Source organism: Tachyglossus aculeatus, chromosome 2 (genome assembly GCF_015852505.1).
Source record: "Tachyglossus aculeatus isolate mTacAcu1 chromosome 2, mTacAcu1.pri, whole genome shotgun sequence".
NCBI lineage: Eukaryota > Metazoa > Chordata > Mammalia > Monotremata > Tachyglossidae > Tachyglossus > Tachyglossus aculeatus.
This window is the reverse complement of record NC_052067.1, coordinates 91,722,139-91,743,520: the sequence shown is the minus strand read 5'-3', so window position 1 is coordinate 91,743,520 and position 21,382 is coordinate 91,722,139. Positions and strand designations below refer to the sequence as shown.

At 46.1% G+C, this 21,382-nt stretch overlaps 2 protein-coding genes across 2 annotated transcripts in view; both read left to right on the top strand.

Annotated features, from left to right (window-relative positions):
* HINT3 (histidine triad nucleotide binding protein 3) overlaps positions 1 to 2,086 on the top strand; it is a 32,169-nt gene extending 30,083 nt beyond the window's left edge. The window contains exon 5 of the mRNA XM_038741662.1: positions 191 to 2,086. Coding sequence (XP_038597590.1) covers positions 191 to 238 — 48 coding nt within the window. The 3' untranslated portion in view covers positions 239 to 2,086. The remainder of the gene's footprint in view (positions 1 to 190) is intronic.
* A 6,063-nt stretch (positions 2,087 to 8,149) lies between these two features.
* The window catches only part of TRMT11 (tRNA methyltransferase 11 homolog), a 71,623-nt gene continuing 58,390 nt past the window's right edge, over positions 8,150 to 21,382 (top strand). The window contains exon 1 of the mRNA XM_038770155.1: positions 8,150 to 8,216. The gene's annotated coding sequence lies outside the window, so the exon portion shown is untranslated. The remainder of the gene's footprint in view (positions 8,217 to 21,382) is intronic.

Below are 21,382 nucleotides of genomic sequence, written 5' to 3'. Positions count from 1 at the left end.
TGAGCCCACTGTTGAGTAGGGACCGTCTCTATATGTTGCCAACTTGTACTTCCTAAGCACTTAGTACAGTGCTCTGCACACAGTAAGCACTCAATAAATACGATTGATTGATTGATTGATTTCAGCAGGTAACCAGCCCTCAGAACCAGCCGCAAGCCACGGCCGCTCTAATCCTTTTCAATCATTACAGGCCGATCAACTGATTGAACGACTGAGGGCCGGAAACGACAGCAGTTGAAGGAAACGGCTTCCCTGGCTCACAGCGGACATAACGTTTTCGATCCTTTGGTACCCGATCCAAGCTGTAAGCCGTAGTGTGTGCAAGTGACGGGCCCCCGAGCGTGGCCTTGAATATTTTACAGAAGGGGAAACACGTTAATCTGTTTTGATTGCGAGCTTTTTCGTGAGGCACAAAGATAATGCTCCATTAAGCACTTTTGTCAATAACCTTGGGAATGATCTAAAGGAATATTTACAGTGTATTAGTTCTGACCTGAAGGTATTTAAAACGGGCAGCTCTGGTTGCTTAACGGCATGCCACGGTCGATTGGGTGGCTTAATGTAATCTAATATCGGTCAAAGAGAAATACTTCGGGATGTACGGAGTTATTGATTTAAAGCCCTAATGGTGCCTACAAAAGGGATATTATTGATACTCCATTTAGGGCAGGTGTAATTCTCACCGTAAAGAAACCGTTACTTTGGTGCTACACCATTTCAATACATCAGTGACGGTTTTGCACTAAAAGAGGTAATCGAAGGTGCCCCGAAACACAGACACATTGTGCCCTGTGTAGTGGTGTCATGTGGACAGTTGTCACTGTGTGTTAGAATTAGTGTTTGTGCGTACAGCTGGTCTGAGGTTAACGTTCGATGTCTTTTCGGGGGTAGTCTGACTAATGGAATATTTATTAGATAGTTTAAAAACCCTCACTGGTGACAAGGAGGGCCGGGACTCTTCCCTCCCTGGAGTCTGGTCTTCAGCAGTCGTTCCCATGGGAAGTGAATTTGGGACTATCATTGGAATTCCTGGTGGGTTTGGAGAGTCAAGGGTGGGAGAGGGCAGTCATTCAGTCAGTCGTATTTATTGAGCGCTCGCTGTGTGCAGAGCACTGTACTAAGCACTTGGGGGAATACAATGTAACAATAAACAGACACATTCCCTGCCCACAATGAGCTGAAAGGGGAGGGGAATTTGACCAAAATAGCAGCACCCGGGCAGGCTGGGATGGGAGATTTGGGGGAAGTCCCGTAGCTGACTGGAATAAAATCAATCAGGCAATCAAACAACCGTATTTGAGTGCTTACTGTCTGTTGAGCACTGTACTAAGCACTTGGGAGAGCACAATAAAACAGACTTCATAAACATGTTCTCTGCCCCCCAGCAAAAACTGGTCTGTGCTCTTGGGTTAAAAGCCAAACTAGTCAAAACAATTGAATCATTCACTTCAGGGAAGGCATTTCAGATCTGGCCGTCCATTACTGGCAGCCTCCTTCTTAGGGTTGGTTCTTCGATTTGCAAAGCGGATCAGGCCTCGGGGCCTCAGGGACATGCACGGATACAATGCCATCATACTCTTTACGGGGAGATCCCCAAATAGAAAACCCCATTCAGGGTGGCCCGCGGTGATTCACTGTCCTTAGTTCTGTAGGGTCTCAAATAAAATTTTTCTTCCTCGTCCAACTCGGACAACAGTCGGAAATCTGCATTTCGAGCAGCGGTCTTATTTAATGCTTCGGTCTGGGGTGTTTCGGTTCACCGCGTTTGGGAACTTGGAAACGGCGTGTACTATTGGGAAGCGGGTAAGGCCCTGGCAGTTTCACTCAGCTTTATCAGGAGAGCGGGCCCGAGGGGCTCCACAGTTCTGGGCACCCTGAGGAAAAAATATCCCGGATTGAAAAAACAAACAAAAACAACCCTCTGTCGCTCGGAGAGCATTATTTATTATTATCGTGATACTGTAGACTAGTTTGTGTATTTATGCAAAACCGTCAGTTGTGCTGATTCGAAGTAGAATGATACTATGAGCCATTGAAAAATGCTGTGTAATGGGGAAAGCTAAATAAAAAGCAAACTGTGTCCCGCTGTGTGTCTCTCTCTGGAATTTTCTATAACTTAGGCAGAGGCGAATGCCACAGTCCGGTGAAAGGCGGACGGATCGCCCGAGGTTCTTTAAGCAGCCATCCCCCTTTACGCAAGACTATAGGGATGCAATTTAGAAATGACGTCTTAGTTCAGCCGTGGAAAATTCACTTCCAGAAAGCTTCCAGGGAAATCAATCAATCAATCGTATTTATTGAGCGCTTACTGTGTGCAGAGCACTGTACTAAGTGCTTGGGAAGTACAAGTCGGCAACATATAGAGACGGTCCCTACCCGACAGTGGGCTCACAGTCTAAAACCCCAGGGCTTCGAGTTATCGAGGTGGGCAATGGGCTTGCCAGACTGTGAGCCTGCTGTCGGGTAGGGACCGTCTCTATATGTTGCCGACTTGTACTTCCCAAGCGCTTAGTACAGTGCTCTGCATGTAGTAAGTGCTTAATAAATATGATTGAATGAATGAATGCTGCAATGTTGGCTTTGTCAGAGACTAATGTCAACCTGCTCGATTATATTAGATTCTCCCACCTGCTCGGTACAGTGCTCTGCACGCAGTGAGTGCTCGATAAATACCGGTGATTGATGGATTGATATCAGTCTCCTCTTTAAACTCAATTCCAGACTACGTCCATCAGGGTCCGGGGGCCTGGGCTTCGTATTTTGTGCCTCGGAGTCTTGTGAGCGGCTCTACTGGGAAGAAGGCTAGACTGTGAGCCCGTTGTTGGGTAGGGACTGTCTCTATATGTTGCCAACTTGTACTTCCCAAGCGCTTAGTACAGTGCTCTGCACACAGTAAGCACTCAATAAATACGGTTGAATGAATGAGGAGGCGTTGCAGCCCCCCTCATCCTCTCTCTGGCCAGCTGGGAAGAGATAAGCTTTTTTCCGTAAACACTCTGCATTACTCTGTAAAATGGGGACTCAGTGCCTGTTCTCCCTCAATCAATCAATGCTACTTAAGGAGTGCTTACTCTGTGCAGAGCACTGTACTAAGGGCTTGGGAGAGTACAGAGTCGGTAGACACGTTCCCTTCCCACAACGAGCTTACAGCCCTCCTCTTTAGACTGTAAGCCCCATGTGGGACAGGAACTGCGTCCAGCCTGATAAACTCTTATCTACCCCAGCGCTTACAGCAGCGCTTGACACAGAGTAAGCCCTTAGCAAATACCGTAATAATGGTGACAGGTCTACCTTCACAACGTTCCCCTTCTAGACTGTGAGCCCACTGTTGGGTAGGGACTGTCTCTATATGTTGCCAACTTGGACTTCCCAAGCGCTTAGTCCAGTGCTCTGCACACAGTAAGCGCTCAATAAATGCGATTGATCTCTAGAATTCGCCCTTTCCACACACTTAGTTCCTGTCTACCCAACTGCCTCAGCCTCTTCGGGGAGCTCCCTGCCTCCCGTCTCTCCCCTCTCCAGTCCGTACTGGAGAAGCAGCGTGGCTCAGTGGAAATCAATCAATCAATCAATCATATTGATTGAGCGCTTACTGTGTGCAGAGCACTGTACTAAGCGCTTGGGAAGTACAAGTTGGCAACACATAGGGACAGTCCCTACCCAACAACGGGCTCACAGTCCAGAAGGGGGAGAATGCCCTCGACTGTGTCATCTTGCGTTGCCTGACTACTTGTTGTGTTTTGTTGTCAGTCTCACCGCTTCTAGACTGTGAGCCCGGTGTTGGGTAGGGATTGTCTCTATTTGCTGCCTAATTGTACTTTCCAAGCGCTTAGTACAGTGCTCTACACACAATAAGGCTCAGTAAATGTGATTGAATAAATACGATTGAGTGAATAACCTTTGGCACTTTGATAAATGTGATTGAATAAATACGATTGAGTGAATAACCTTCGGCGCTATGATACTCACCCCAGCCCCACAGCACTGAAGTAAATAGCCTTTGACTCTACTGTTTCCCCTAACTCTAATTATTTTAATATTCGTCCCCTGCGTAGACTGTAAGCTCCTTGTGGGAATTCATTCATTCATTCAATCATATTTATTGAGTGCTTACTGTGTGCAGAGCACTGTACTAAGTGTTTGGGAAGTACAGTTAAGCAACAAGTACTCCCCCTCCCCATCCCCCCTGCCTTACCTCCTTCCCCTCCCCACAGCACCTGTATATATGTATATATGTTTGTACATATTTATTACTCTATTTTATTTGTACATATATATTCTATTCATTTTATTTTGTTAATATGTTTTGTTCTCTGTCTCCCCCTTCTAGACTGTGAGCCCACTGTTGGGTAGGGACCGTCTCTAGATGTTGCCGACTTGGACTTCCCAAGCGCTTACTACAGTGCTCTGCACACAGTAAGCGCTCAATCAATACGACTGAATGAATGAATGAAGTAGAGACAATCCCTGCCCACAGCGGGCTCACAGTCTAGAAGGGGGGAGAAAGACATCAAAACAGATAGGACTCAGTAGCATTGTAAATAGAATTGTAGATATATACACATCATTAATAAAAATAAATAGAATTATAAATATGTACATATATACACAACTGCTGTGGGGTGGAGGGGTAGAATAAAGGGAGTGAGTTGGGGCAATGGGAAGGCGAGGGGAAGCAGAGGAAAAGGGGGGCTTTGTCTGGGAAGGCCTCCTGGAGGAGGTGCGCTTTCAGTATTCAGAATTGCACCTATTCATTCATTCAATCGTATTTATTGAGCGCTTACTGTGTGCAGAGCACTGTACTAAGCGCTTCGGGAGTCCAAGTCGGCAACATAGACGGTCCCTACCCAACAGCGGGCTCACAGTCTAGAAGGGGGAGACAGACAACAAAACATGTAGACAGGTGTCAAAATCGTCAGAACAAATAAAATGTTGGCTCCACCATGTTGTCCCAGAATAATAACGATGGCATTTGTTAAGCGCTTACTAGGTGCCAAGCACTGATCTAAGCGCTGGACAACCGTATCAGGTTGTCCCGCGTGGGGCTCACAGTCTTAACCCCTGTTTTACAGATGAGGGAACTGAGGCAGCGATTAGTCAAGTGACTTGCCCAAGGTGATACAGCAGACAAGTGGTCTTTTTTTCCATTGAAATGATATCCGGGCACATGCATTAATGAGGAATTTAGTCCACATTGAAGATTCCTGCAAAAATAAATATCGACTCTATTCTACCGCACTTTCCCAAGCACACTGTAAGCCCTCAATAAATAGCACTGATTGGTTGATCGATTGTTATCAATCAATCAATTGTATTTATTGAGCACTTACTGTGTGCAGAGCACTGTACTAAGCGCCTGGGAAGTACAAGTTGGCAGCATATATATAACAGTTATATACGTTAGTTGTATGGGGCTGAGAGATCAAAGAACTCGAATAATAACTAATTATGGTACTTGTTAAGCGCTTACTATGTGCGATGCACTGTTCTAAATGCTTCTGTCATCATCAGTCTTATTTATTGAGCGCTTACTGTGTGCAGAGCACTGTACTAAACGTTTGGAAAGTGCAAGTGGGCTACAGTCTAAAAGAAGAAGAACCAGCAGTCTGTCCAAAGTAACAGATGAACATCTCTTTCCTCCAAGCCCATAGAGCATCCCCTCCGCCTCACGATTGATTGATTCATTCATTCAATCGTATTTATTGAGCGCTTACTGTGTGCAGAGCGCTGTACTAAGCGCTTGGGAAGTCCAAATCGGCAACATCTAGAGACGGTCCCTACCCAACAGTGGGCTCACAGTCTAGAATTGATGTCAATGGGCCGTCTCTATATGTTGCCGACTTGTCCTTCCCAAGCGCTTAGTACAGCGCTCTGCACACAGTAAGCGCTCAATAAATGCGATTGAATGAACGAATAATGGTGCAGGACACAGGGTGGGGATCATACCGCGGGTTCCGCAAAGGAGTCGTCATTTTCTGATCGTTACTGCGATATAAAAAGATGAACATTAAGTAGGTGAGGTTTGCCCTAGTCCCACAGATGCTTTATTGTTAAATCACTTGGCCACCCACGTAAAGTATGTGGTAGCATATGAAGGCTGGATAAACTCTGATTTTCCCCAGATTACAGCTATTTATATTTATTTTTGTAGGAATCTTCAATGTGGACTAAATTCCTCATTAATGCATGGGCCTGGATATCATTTCAGTGGAAAAAAGACCACTTGTCTGCTGTATCACCTTGGCAAGTCACTTGGCTAATCGGTGCCTCAGTTCCCTCATCTGTAAAATAGGGATCAGGACTGTGAGCCCCACGCGGGACAACCTGATTCGGTTTTATCTCCCCCCCAGTGCTTAGAACAGTGCTTGGCACCTAGTAAGCGCTTAAAAAATGCCATCGTTATTATTCTGGGACAACATGGTGGAGCCAAAATTTGTTCTGACGATTTTGACACCTGTCTACATGTTTTGTTGTCTGTCTCCCCCTTCTAGACTGTGAGCCCATTGTTGGGTAGGGACCGTCCCTCTATGTTGCCGACTTGGACTTCCCAAGCGCTTAGTACAGTGCTCTGCACGCAGTAAGCGCTCAATAAATATGACTGAATGAATGAATGAATGAACAAATGCCTTCATTATTATTCTGGAACAACATGGTGGAGCCAAAATTCTGTTTGTTCTGACGATTTTGACTCCTGTCTACATGTTTTGTTGTCTGTCTCCCCCTTCTAGACTGTGAGCCTGCTGTTGGGTAGGGACCGTCTCTATATGTTGCCAACTTGGACTTCCCAAGCGTTTAGTACAGTGCTCTGCACACAGTAAGCACTCAATAAGTACGACAAAGAATGAATGAACAAATGCCATCATTATTATTCTGGGAAAACATGGTGGAGCCAAAATTCTATTTGTTCTGGCGATTTTGACACCTGTTTACATGTTTTGTTGTCTGTCTCCCCCTTCTAGACTGTGAGCCCGCTGTTGGGTAGGGACCGTCTCTATATGTTGCCAACTCGTACTTCCCAAGCTCTCAGTACAGAAAGCACTCAATAAATACGATTGAATGAATGAACTGTCAATATATGTTGTCGACTTGTACTTCCCAAGTGCTTAGTACAATGCTCTGCACACAGTAAGCGCTCAATAAATGAGACTGTGAGTCCGCTGTTGAGTAGGGACTGTCTCTATATGTTGCCAACTTGGACTTCCCAAGCGCTTAATGCAGTGCTCTGCACACAGTAAGCGCTCAATAAATACGATTGAATGAATGAACCATCAATATATGTTGTCGACTTGTACTTCCCAAGCGCTTAGTACAGTGCTCTGAACACAGTAAGCGCTCAATAAATAAGACTGTGAGCCTGCTGTTGGGTAGGGACTGTCTCTATATGTTGCCAACTTGTACCTCCCAAGCACTTGGTACAGTGCTCTGCACACAGTAAGCGCTCAATAAATACAATTGATTGATTGATTGATTGGATGGAGGAATGGATGAATGAATGAATGAATTAACGAATGAACAAACGGACGAACAAATGAATGCAGTGCTCTGCACACAGTAAGCGCTCAATAAATACGATTGAATGAATGAATCCTTCCCAATTCCCCTCGTCCCCCTCTCCATCCCCCCATCTTACCTCCTTCCCTTCCCCACAGCACCTGTGTATATGTATATATGTTTGTATATATTTATTACTTTATTTATTGATTGATTGATTTTACTTGTACATATCTATTCTATTTATTTTATTTTGTTAGTATGTTTGGTTTTGTTCTCTGTCTCCCCCTGCTAGACTGTGAGCCCACTGTTGGGTAGGGACTGTCTCTAGATGTTGCCAACTTGTACTTCCCAAGCGCTTAGTACAGTGCTCTGCACACAGTAAGAGTTCAATAAATACGATAGATTGATTGATTGAATGAACGAACACATGAACGAATGAATGAATGAATGAATGAAAGAAGGCCTAAGGCCCGAAGGCGGGCTGAGGCCTGCCCATGAGGTAACTTTGTGCGCATTCGCAGTGTGAGGGCGCAGTCCGTCAGGGAAGGCCCCGCCCCTTCGGAGGAACGCGTCGCCATTGGCTGCCATCCCCGAGGACCCGCCCCCTCCCCCTTCCGGCGCAGGCGCAGTGGCAGCAGCGGGGCAACATGTCGCTCCCCGGCGGCGCGCTCCCCAGGTACCTGCTGCTGCTGGCGCAGGAGCACCTCGAGTTCCGGCTGCCGGTGAGTGACGGCCGCGAGGGGGCGCACGCGCGCCGAGCCGCACCCTGCGCTTGGGCGCCCCCTGGGGGTGCCCCGGGGTAGCGTGGCCTAGTGGGCGACACAGAGCCCGGCTGGGAGGCAGAGGGTCGTGGGTTCTAATCCCGCCACTTTTCATTCATTCATTCATTCGTTTATTCATTCAGTCGTATTTATTGAGCGCCTACTGTGTGCAGAGCACTGGACTAAGCCCTTGGGAAGTACAGCAATAATAATAATAATGATAGCATTTGTTAAGCGCTTACTATGTGTGAAGCACTGTTCTAAGCGCTGCGGGGGATACAAGGTGATCAAGTTCCCTTCAAAGCCCTACTGAGAGCTCACCTCCTCCAGGAGGCCTTCCCAGACTGAGCCCCCTCCTCCCTCTCCCCATCCCCCCCGCCCTACCTCCTTCCCCTCCCCACAGCACCTGTATATATGTTTGTACAGATTGATTACTCTATTGTACTTGTACATATTTACTATTCTATTTATTTTATTCTGTTAACATGTGTTGTTTTGTTGTCTGTCTCCCCCTCCTAGACTGTGACCCCGCTGTTGGGTAGGGACCAACTCTATACGTTGCCAACTTGTACTTCCCAAGCGCCTAGTACAGTGCTCTGCACACAGTAAGCACTCAATAAATACGATTGAATGAATGAATGAATGAAAAGTTGGCCCACGTGGGGCTCACAGTCTTCATCCCCATTTTCCAGATGAGGGAACTGAGGCCCAGAGAAGTGAAGTGACTTGCCCGAAGTCACCCAGCTGACAAGTGGCGGAGCCGGGATTTGAACCCATGACCTCTGACTCCAAAGCCCGGGCTCTTTCCACCGAGCCACGCTGCTTCTCTGTTTGTCAGTTGTGGGACCTTGGCCAAGTCACTTCACTCCTCTGTGCCTCAGTTCCCTCATCTGTCAAATGGGGATTGAGACTGGGAGCCCCACGTGGGACTGGGACTGTCTCCAACCCAATTTGCTTGTATCCACCCCAGCGCTGAGTACAGTGCCTGGCACATAGTAAGCGATTAACAAATGCAATTATTATTACTATGGGTGTTTGCTAGCGGGGCTGAGCACCTGGGTTCAAACCCCTGCTCTCCCACTGGTCTCCTGTGTTACCTTGGCCAAGTCACTTAACTCAGAGAAGCAACGTGGCATAGTGTGAGCCCACTGTTGGGTAGGGACCGTCTCTATATGTTGCCGACTTGTACTTCCCAAGCGCTTAGTACAGTGCTCTGCACACAGTAAGCGCTCAATAAATATGAATGAATGAATAATGGAAAGGTCATCATTCATTCAATGGTATTTATTGAGCGCTTACTGTGGGCAGAGCATTGTACCTTCTCCGTAAAAGGGGGATTAAATCCTACTCACTCCTATCGAGACTGTGAGCCCTGTGTGGGACAGGGACTGTGTCCAACCTGATTCACTGGCATCAACCCCAGCGCTTAGAACAGTGTTAGTCACATAGTAAATGCTTAACAGATGCCACAGTTAGTAGTAGCGTGGCTCAGTGGAAAGAGCACAGGCTTTGGAGTCAGAGGTCATGGGTTCAAATCCCAGCTCCGCCGATTGTCAGCTGTGTGACTTTGGGCAAGTCACTTCACTTCTCTGGGCCTCAGTTCCCTCATCTATAAAATGGGGATGAAGACTGTGAGCCCCACATGGGACAACCTGATCACCTTGTTACCACCCCAGCGCTTAGAACAGTGCTCTGCACATAGTAAGTGCTTAACAAATCCCATCATTATTATTATTGTAATAAGCGCTTGGGAAGTACAAGTTGGCAACACATAGAGACGGTCCCTACCCAACAACAGGCTCACAGGCTAGAAGGGGGAGACAGACAACAAAACAAAACATGTGGAAATGTGTCAAGTCATCAGAACAAATGAAATTAAAGCTATATGCACATCATTAACAAAATAAATAGAATAGTAAATATGTACAAGTAAAACAACTAGAGTGATAAGTCTGTGCAAATATATATACAAGTGCTGTGGGGAGGGGAAGGAGGTCGGGCGGGGGGGTGGGGGGGAGAGGAAGAAGGCTCAACGTGGGAAGGCCTCCTGGAGGAGGTGAGCTCTCAGTAGGGCTTTGAAGGGAGGAAGAGAGCTAGCTTGGCGGATGGGCAGAGGGAGGGCATTCCAGGGCCGGGGGAGGACGTGGGCCGGGGGTCGACGGCGGGACAGGCGAGAACGAGGCACGGTGAGGAGATTAGCGGCGGCAGAGGAGCGGAGGGTGCGCACTGGGCTGGAGAAGGAGAGAAGGGAGGTGAGGTAGGAGGGGGCGAGGTGATGGACAGCCTGGAAGCCCAGGGTGAGGAGTTTTTGCTTGATGCGTAGGTTGACTGGTAGCCACTGGAGATTTTTGAGGAGGGGAGTAACATGCCCAGAGTGTTTCTGCCCAAAGATGATCTGGGCAGCAGAGTGAAGAATAGACTGAAGTGGGAAGAGACAGGAGGATGGGAGATCAGAGAGGAGGCTGATGCAGTAATCCAGTCGGGATAGGATGAGAGACTGAACCAGCAAGGTAGTGGTTTGGATGGAGAGGAAAGGCTGGATCTTGGTGATGTTGTGGAGGTGAGACCGGCAGGTTTTGGTGATGGATTGGATGTGTGGGGTGAACAAGAGAGCGGAGTTGAGGATGACACTGAGGTTGCAGACTTGTGAAATGGGAAGGATGGTAGTGCCGTCTACAGTGACGGGAGAGAACGGAGTCTGTGAAGCCAAGGTTGCATGGCATGTTGAGGAGAAAGGGGGTGGTCCACAGTGTCGAAAACAGCTGAGAGGTCGAGAAGGATTAGGATAGAGTAGGAGCTGTTGGATTTGGCAAGAAGGAGGTCATCAGTGACTTTTGAGAGGGCAGTTTCGGTAAAGTGTAAGGGACGGAAGCCAGATTGGAGGGGGTCGAGGAGAGTGTTGGCATTGAGGAATTTGAGGCAGCAGGTGTAGACAACTCATTCTAGGAGTTTGGAAAGGAAGGGTAGAAGGGAGATAGGGAGATAACTAGAAGGGGAGGAGGGGTCAAGAGAGGGTTTTTTTAGGATGGGAGAGACATGGGCATATTTGAAGGCAGAGGGGAAGGAACCGGTGGAGAGTGAACAGTTGAAGATGAAAGTTACAGAGGGAAGGAGGGAAGGGGCGAGAGATTTCATAAAATGAGAGGGAATGGGGTCTGAAGCACAGGTCAATGAAGGCTAGCACTTGAGAGGAGGGAGGAAATCTCATCTGAAGATACTGCTGGGAAGGATGGGAGAGGGTTGAGAATGAGGAGGGGTGACTTTGGGGATCTCAGACCTGATGGATTTAATTTTATTAATGAAGTAGGAGGCCAGATCGTTGGGGGTGAGGGAAGGAGGAGGGGGAGGAACAGGGGGCCTGAGAAGGGAGTTAAATGTATGGAAGAGCTGACGGGAATGATGGGCATGGGTGTCAGTAAGGGAGGAGAAGTACTTTTGTCTGGCAGAGGAGAGGGCAGAGTTAAGGCAGGAAAGGATAAACTTGAAGTGAACGATGTTGGCATGGTGTTTAGACTTTTGCCAGCAGCGTTCGGCAGCTCGAGCATAAGAGCAAAAGAGGCGGACAGTGGCAGTGATCCAGGGCTGTGGGTTAGTGGTACGAGAGCGGCGAAGGGAAAGGGGAGCGAGGGAGTCGAGCTGAGTAGAGAGGGTAGAGTTGAGAGCAGTAATCTGATCATCAAGACTGGGCAGAGAGGAAAGGGAGGCGAGGTGGGGTGTGAGGCGCTCAGAAAGATGGATGGGGTCGAGAGAGCGGAGGTCTCTGTGAGGAAGTCATATAGATTTACAGGGGAGAGGAGTGAGTGAGGAGGCAGGTGAGAAGGTTATGATCAGAGAGAGGGATTTCAGAGTTGGTGAGGGTGGGCACAGTGCAGTGGTAGGAGATGATGAGGTCGAGAGCATGACCAAGTTGGTGAGTGGGCGAGGTGGGGTGGAGCCAGAGGTTGGCAGCATCAAGGAGAGATAGAAGGCAGGCGGCAGAGGAGCCACCAGGGATATCCATATCGATGTTGAGTCTCCGAGAATCAGAGTGGGCATGGAAAAGGAGCCCCATAATTTGGGAGCTCCATGTCAAACAGGGATTCTATCTAACCTGATCACTTTGTACGTATCTCAGTGCTTAGTGCCGTGATTGGCACATAATGTGAAACATTTATTATTGTTATTATTGTTAAGGCAGGGTGGTGAGAACAAGCACCCCTCAGCGCCGCAGCTTGGCCATTTGCTCGCAAGAGGCACATGTGACTTTGTGGATCAAGAAGGAGATGGATTTGATGGTGGTGGACATCCTAGGCTAGCATGCATTCAGTAATAATAATAATAATAATGATAATAATAATAATGACATTTATTAAGTGCCTACTATGTGCAAAGCACTGTTCTAAGCGCTGTGGAGGTTACAAGGAGATCAGGTTGTCCCACAGGGGACTCACAGTCTTAATCCCCATTTTACAGGTGAGGGAACTGAGGCCCGGAGAAGTTACGTGACTTGCCCAAAGTCACACAGCTGACAATTGGCAGAGCTGGGATTTGAACCCATGACCCCTGACTCCAAAGCCCGTGCTCTTTCCACTGAGCCACGCAATCGGTCAGTCAATCAGATTTATTGAGTGCTTACTGTTTGCTTACAGTATAACAGATCTGATCAACATGTTCCCTGTGAAATGAGGGCTTAGGTGAGGCCTTATGTAGGAGATTAAGTTTTAGTAAGGGTTCGAAGGTGGGGAAAATGGCGGTCTGTCGGTCATATATTAGAGAAGAAGCATGGCATAGTGGAAAGAGCCCGTGCTTGGGAGTCAGAGGTCCCGCCACTGATCAGCCGTGTGACTTTGGGCAAGTCCACCGTCAGAGGCTGTCGACAGGTCTAGGAGGATTTGGATGGAACTGGGCAGGGAGAAGGTCATTTGTGACCTGGGAGAGGGCACTTTCAGAGAATTGGAGGGTGTTGAAACCAGATTGCAGATTGTGTTCCCAAAGAGCCCCGCATTACGGAAAGCTGGCATTATAATTCTTCACCCACACCATGTGCCCAGACATGAGTTTCTTCACAAACTGCACCACCTTGTATCCAGACAGATTCACACTGTGGGAAGAACAATCACTATTTGCTCAATAGTCCTTTATCCAAAACATGCAACGAAAGCATCCGTTACCGTAGAATGCACTGTACTCTATCTCTTCAGCTTTGCACACTCTGTATCCCCCGAAGAATTTCTACAAGATCAGAGAGGTGGGAAGTCAGGGAGTCCTCATTTCACCATATTGGTCAACATCGGCTCGTTATTAAATCCGTGATCCATTAGGGAACAAGAGCATAATAATTGAGAAGCAGCGTGGCTCAGCGGAAAGAGCATGCACTTTGGAGTCAGAGGTCATAGGCTCCACCACAAGTCTGCTGTGTGACCTTGGGCAAGTCACTTAACTTCTCTGAGCCTCAGTTACCTCATCTGTAAAAATGGGGATTAAGATTGTGAGCCCCACGTGGGACAACTTGATCACATTGTATCCCCCCCAGCGCCTAGAACAGTGCTTTGCACATAGTAAGCACTTAACAAATGCCATCATTATTATTATTGTGCTATCTGATAAGTGCTCACTGTGAGTCAAGCCCTGTACTGAACGCTGGGGAAAATACAAGATAATCAGGTCCCACATGGGGTTCGCTGGCCAAGTAGGAGGGAGAACAGGTGTTGAATCCCCATTTTGCGGATGAGGGAACTGAGGCGCAGAGACGTTTTAAGTGACTTTCATTCATTCAGTTGTATTGAATCATCATCATCAATCGTATTTATTGAGCGCGTACGGTGTGCAGAGCACTGTACTAAGCGCTTGGGAAGTACAAGTTGGCAACATATAGAGACGGTCCCTACCCAACAGTGGGCTCACAGTCTAAAAGGGGGGGGGGGGAAATGACTTACCAAGGTCACACGGCAGGACGTGTATTAGAACCCAGATCCTCCGACCCCCAGGCCCGTGCTGTTTCTACTAGGCCACACTGCTTGTTTGAAATCCCTGTTGTCACGTTTTAACCGCTACCACCAGTGACCCAAGCCAAGCAAGATAGCGCTAACCCTGTGCCAAACACTGTACTAAGCTCTGGGATAGATTCAAGGCCAACAGATTGGACGCAGTCCCTGTCCCTCATGGGGCTAACGGTCTAAATATAGTATTTGAATGCATGTCCAGAGCATTGAAGAGAAGCAGCGTGGTTCAGTGGAAAGAGCACTGGTTTGGGAGTCAGAGGTCATGGGTTCAAATCCCGGCTCTGCCAATTGTCAGCTGTGTGATTTTGGACAAGTCACTTCACTTCTCTGGGCCTCAGTTCCCTCATCTGTAAAATGGGGATGAAGACTATGAGCCCCACGTGGGACAACCTGATCACCTTGTAACCTCCCCAGTGTTAGAACAGTGCTTTGCACATAGTAAGCGCTTAATAAATACAGTCATTATTATTATTATTGACTGACCCGTGGAAAAGTACAATGAAAGCGAAAGACATGCTTGCTACCCTTAAGGAGCTTGCAAAGCGAAGTTTTGGCTTGAGTGGGGCAGTTGTTGTTGTTTATATGTGATTGCAGATATTCCCTGAACATTTCTAGCGTGTGATTGTGCCATTCACTATTGAATAAAGTATTTCCAACAAACGGCGAAATGGGGTCTAGCAATAAGGCCAAGCGCTTAGGACAGTGCTCTGCACACAGTAAGCACTCAATAAATACGATTGAATGAATGAAGACAGGCAAAAAAAAAAAAAAAGGCAACGTGACCTAATGGATGGAGCACGTGCCTGGAAGTCAGAGGACCTGGGTTCTAATCCTGGTTCTGCCACTTCTCTGCAAGAAGTGACCTTGGTCAAGTCACCTAACTTCTCTGTGCCTCAGTTCCCTCAGCTGTAAAACAGATATTAAATCCGCAAGCCCCACTCTGGACATGAACTGTGTCCAACCTGATTACCCCTTATCCATCCTGGTATTTAGTATATAGTTCCTGGCACATATGCCAAACATGCATTCATTCAGTCATTCATTCAGTCATATTTATTGAGCGCTTACTGTGTGCAGAGCACTGTACTAAGCGCTTGGGAAGTACAAATCGCCAACATATAGAGACGGTCCCTACCCAACAATGGGCTCACAGTCTAGAAGGGGGAGACAGACAACAAAACAAAACACGTAGACAGGAAACAAAACGAGTATAAGAAATACCATAAAAAAGACCACCATTAATTTGTGCATTAAACTTGTCGTTTTCTTAACAAAGCTCATCCGTCATTATTGGTATATTAAGTTGTAAAATGATCAATTATTCATTATTAATTCAATCAGGTATTAATTATAAATTCAATCATCTAGTATCAAGATGACTTTAAAGCTCTCCATCACCTTGCCCCCTTCTACCTCACCTTCCTTCTCTCCTTCTCCAGCCCAGCCCGCACCCTCCGCTCCTCCGCCGCTAATCTCCTCACCGGGCCTCGTTCTCGCCTGTCCCGCCGTCGACCCCCGGCCCACGTCCTCCCCCTGGCCTGGAATGCCCTCCCTCCGCACATCTACCAAGCTAGCTCTCTTCCTCCCTTCAAAGCCCTACTGAGAGCTCACCTCCTCCAGGAGGCCTTCCCAGACTGAGCCCCCCTCTGCTCCTCCTCCCCTCTCCATTGCCTGTACTCCCTCCCTCTGCTCTACCCCCTTCCCCACCCCTCAGCCCTTGTGTCTGTTTGTACATATTTATTATTCTATTTATTTTAATAATGATGTGCATATATCTATAATTCTATTTATTTTGATGGTATTAATGCCTGTCTACTTGTTTTGTTTTGTTGTCAGTCTCCCCCTTCTACACTGTGAGCCCATTGTTGGGTAGGGATTGTCTGTGTTGCCAAAATGTACTTTCCAAGTGCTTTAGTACAGTGCTCTGCACACAGGAAGCACTCAATAAATACGATTGAATGAATGAATGAAGAGGCCTTCCCAGACTAAGCCCCACTTTTCCTCATTCATTCATTCAATTGTATTTGTTGAGCGCTTCCTGTGTGCAGAGCACTGTACTAAGTGCTTGGGAAGTACAAGTTGGTAACATATAGAGACGGTCCCTACCCAACAGTGGGTTCACAGTCTAGAAGGGGGAGACAGACATCAAAACAAAACATGTGGACAAGTGTCAAGTCATCAGAATAAATAGAAGTAAAGCTAGATGCATATCATTAACAAAATAAATAGAACAGTAAATATGTACAAGTCTTTCATCTTTCATCTCATCTTTCACTCTGTGTCACTCTGACATGCTCCCTTTGCTCCCCCCTCTGCCCCCCACCAGCCAAACAGCACTTATATATATGTGTGTGTGTATATATATATATATATATATACCTGTAGTTTTATTTATTTATTTATTTGTATTGACATCTTTCTCCCCACCTCTAGACTGTGAGCTCATCGTGGGCAGGGATTACCACTCTATTGTTCTATTGTACTTTCTCAAGCACTTAGTCCAGTGCTCTGCACACAGTAAGCACTTAATACATACAATTGAATGAAAGAATGAATTAATGAATTAAATATAAATTAATTTAATTGGAACCTGTACGTGTATAAAATATCGGGTCAGCTGACAGACAAGATGTCCTATTTATAGGAAATCATATGGACAAACAAGCTGAATTCTTAGCATAGTTTTGTCACATTTTTCAAGTCCATTACAGTAGCCATACTTGTTAACAGCTCTTGTAAATGCTTGGAGGCAGCAACTAATTATCACTTCGAGATATATACATCTCATTTACATTTTTCCGCTCTCTTGCCAACCTGCAGAGATATTAAAGAGTGGATATTACAATACGGATCCCCAAGACATTTACCAAATATCCACAGACATTCATGCAGTAGTGTTTTCCTCTTCTTTTTTTCTTTTCATTCTCTTTATTTGGGGGTGGGGAGGGGGTAATGAGGAGAAGCAGTGTGGCTTAGTGGATAGAGCGGAGCCTGGGATTCAGAAAGTCCTGGGTTTTATTCTGGCTGTGCCATTTGCTTGCTGTGTGACCTTAAACTTTCTGCACCTCACTTCTTCTCATCCGTAAAATGGGGATTAAGACTGCGAGCCCCATGTGAGACAGGGACTATGTCCAAGCCAGTAACCTTGTATCTACCCCAGCACTTTAGTAGAATGAACAAATACCATAAAGAAAAATTGGTGGAAGGAGATGAGGGATTGAACACACTGTAGGGGAGAGGCAGGGTAAAAAGATAAATGATTTGTCCAGGGTCACACAGCAGGTACGTGGCAGGGCCAGCATTAGAACCCAGGTTCTCTGATTCCCAGGCCTATGCGCTTTCCACTACACCACACTGCCTGTCCCTCAACCTCCTGTTATAAAGTTCTGACCACTTCCATCTATGACCCAAACTGTACAAGACAAGAGAAGCAGCGTGGCTGAGTGGAAAGAGCCCGGGCTTTGGAGTCAGAGGGCAGGGGTTCAAATCCCAGCTCCGCCAATTGTCAGTTGTGTGACTTTGGGCAAGTCACTTCACTTCTCTGTGCCTCAGTTACCTCATCTGTAAAATGGGGATTAAGACTGTGAGCCCCCCGTGGGACAGCCTGATCATCTTGTAACCTCCCCAGCGCTTAGAACAGTGCTTTGTACATAGTAAGCGCTTAATAAATGCCATCATCATTATTATTATTATAAGTGCTCACTACATGCCAGGTGTAGACAGAGGAGGAATCAAAAGCATGTTAGGGGAGAGACAGTGTAAAACGTTTGGAACAAGGGTAGGGGAGAGAGGGAATGGAGGTGATTACAAACATTTCCTCCATCTGCTGCTAGACTTTCCATCTGAGATAATCCCTGAAAACAATTCTTATTTAATATTACTTGCTAGCCACGAAGACCAAATTACCTCAGTAGACAGAGGAGGAATCAAAAGCAGGGGAGAGGCAGTGTAAAACGTAGGGAACAAGGGTAGGTGAGAGAGGGAATGGAGGTGATTACAAATATTTCCTCCATCTGCTGCTAGACTTTCCATCTGAGATAATCTCTGAAAACAATTGTTATTTAATATTACTTACTAGCCACGAAGACCAAATTACCTCAGTAGTTTGCTTTCTACATCAACTGTTGTTCAACTCTGACCCTTATATATATGGAAACTTAAGGTCTTGGGACAGATGCCTAAGGGATTTCATTCATTCATTCATTCAATTGTATTTATTGAGTGCTTACTGTGTGCAGAGCACTGTACGCTTGGGAAGTACAAATTGGCAACATATAGAGACGGTCCCTACCCAACAACAGGCTCACGGTCTCAAAGGGGGAGACAGACAACAGAACAAAACAAGTGGACAGGTGTCAAGTCATCAGAATAAATAGAAATAAAGCTAGATGCACATCATTAACAAAATAAATAGAATAGTAAATATGTACAAGTAAAATAATTAGAGTAATAAATCTGTACAAACATATATACAGGTGCTGTGGGGAGGGGAAGGAGGTAGGGCGGGGGGGATGGGGAGGAGGAGAGTGATCAATTTATATGAATGTCATTTTGCCCCCTGCAGTAGTCGTTGGTGATGGTGATGGCCAGATCGTTGTGTCTAGTCGCTGAGGACAAAGAACCTGAGTGGCTTAGTGAATAGAGCAAGTGTTTGGGGGTGAGAAGGACCTGGGTTCTAATCCTGCCTCTGTCATTTCTCTATTGTGTGCCATTGGGCAAATCACTTACCTTTTACACCTCTGCTCCCCTAAAATGTGTTTGATTCCTTCTCTGTCTACATTTCCTCTCATCCATTTTTTTTATGGTATTTGTTCTAATCCCGGCTCCGCTACATGTCTGCTATGTGGCCTTGGGCAAGTCACTTCATTTTTCTGGCCCTCAGTTACCTCATCCGTAAAATGGGGATTAAGAGCATGTGCCCCATGTGGGGCAGGGACTATTTCCAATCTGATTAAGTTGTATCTACCCCAGCGCTTAGAATAGTGCATTGCACATAGCAAGTGCTTAACAAGTACCATAATTATTGTTGTTATTTTTAGTAGTAAATGTCCAATAGAAGTGCTGGCTGAGCAGTTGAGGCCCAGGGAAGTCTGAAGGAATGGATATGAATTCCTATTGTGTGTTTCTAGCACTTCCCTAGTTCAGTATCATGTTTACCTCATTCATATCCTGGGAATTGTTTGCTAATATGTAATGATCTTAGATCATTGACAATCAGCAGACTCAATAAAGCAGCCACTGGGTCTGGATAAACGTGAGGCGGGAGCCCTGGGGGGACATCATGTGTTACTGGAGATGGACAAAAGTTAGAGCTTGAAAGGTTTCGGGTAGAAAATTGAGGTGGGGAGAGGGAAGAAAAAGTGTTATCTCCGATCGATCCTTTTTCTTCCGACGTGCTGAGTCAGGTAGGACACAGTCCCTGTCACACGTGGTAAAATGTTCCATTTTACAGGTAATGTAAGTGAGGCACAGAGAAGTGAAGTGACTTACCCGAGGTCACACAGCAGACACGTGGGGGAGCGGAGATGAAAACCCAGGTCCTTCTGACTCTGAGGCCCATGCTCTATCCACTAGGCCACCCCACTTCTCTCAATCTCCCCACTTGATTTTGCCCTAACTGCTAATTCATCACTTCTGTGTCTCCTAAGCACCTGGGCACCTCTTCCACCCTGTGGCTCTTTAAACTCTGTTGTTTCCTTCTTCCTGTAATTTATTTTAGTGTCCCATTTTACAGATGATGTAAGTGAGGCACAGAGAAGTGACCAGTTGCTGCTTTACTGAGTTTGCTGACTGTCAATGATCTAAGAAAATTAAATATTAGCAAACAATTCCCAGGATATGAATGAGGTAAACATGGTACTGAACTAGGTGAAGTTGATAAAAACACAGAATAGGAATTCAGATCCATTCCTTCAGGCTTCCCTGGGCCTCAACTGCTCAGCCACCACTTCTGTTGGACATTTACTACTACTAATAATAACCACAACAATAATTATGGTACTTGTTAAGCGCTTACTATGTGCAATGCACTATTTTTCCTCCCTTCAAAGCCCTACCGAGAGCTCACCTCCTCCAAGAGGCCTTCCCAGACTAAGCCCCCTTTTTCTCTCCTCCTCCCCATCCCCCCCCACCCTACCTCCTTCTCCTCCCCACAATACTTGTATATATTTGTACAGATTTATTACTCTATTTATTTTACTTGTACATATTTACTATTCTATTTATTTTGTTAATGATGCGCATATAAGCTATAATTCTATTTATTCTGACAGTTTTGACACCTGTCTACATGTTTTGCTTTGTTGTCTGTCTCCCCCTTCTAGACTGTGAGCCCGTTGTTGGGTAGAGACCGTCTATATATGTTGCCAACTTGTACTTCCCAAGCGCTTAGTGCAGTGCTCTGCACACAGTAAGCGCTCAATTAATATGACTGATTGAATGAATGAATGAATGAATATTCAATGCACTGGGGTAGATACAACTTAATCCAGTTGGAAACAGTCCCTGTCCCACATGGGGCTCACACATTTAATTCCCATTTTACAGAGCAGCATGGCCTAGTGGAAAGAGCACGAGCCTGGGAATCAAAGGTCCTGGCTCCTAGTCCTGTACATATTTATTACTCTATTTATTTATTTATTTATTTATTTTACTTGTACATTTCTATCCTATTTATTTTATTTTGTTGGTATGTTTGGTTCTGTTCTCTGTCTCCCCCTTTTAGACTGTGAGCCCACTGTTGGGTAGGGACTGTCTCTATGTGTTGCCAATTTGTACTTCCCAAGCGCTTAGTACAGTGCTCTGCACATAGTAAGCGCTCAATAAATACGATTGATTGATTGATTGATTGATTGCCAGTTGCTTGCTGTGTGACCTGGGAAAGTCACTTCACTTCTCTGAGTGTCAGTTTCGTCATCATAAAATGAGGATTTAGTGCCTGTTCCCTCTCCTACTCAGACTGTGATTCCCACATGGGACAGAGACTATATCCAACCTAATTAACTTGTATCTACCAGTGCTTGATGCATAGTAAAGCTTAACAAATATAATAATTTGTAATTTAACAGGCTAATCAGGTTGACAGATGAGGGAATATAATTTGTACTTCCCAAGCGCTTAGTACAGTGCTCTGCACATAGTAAGTGC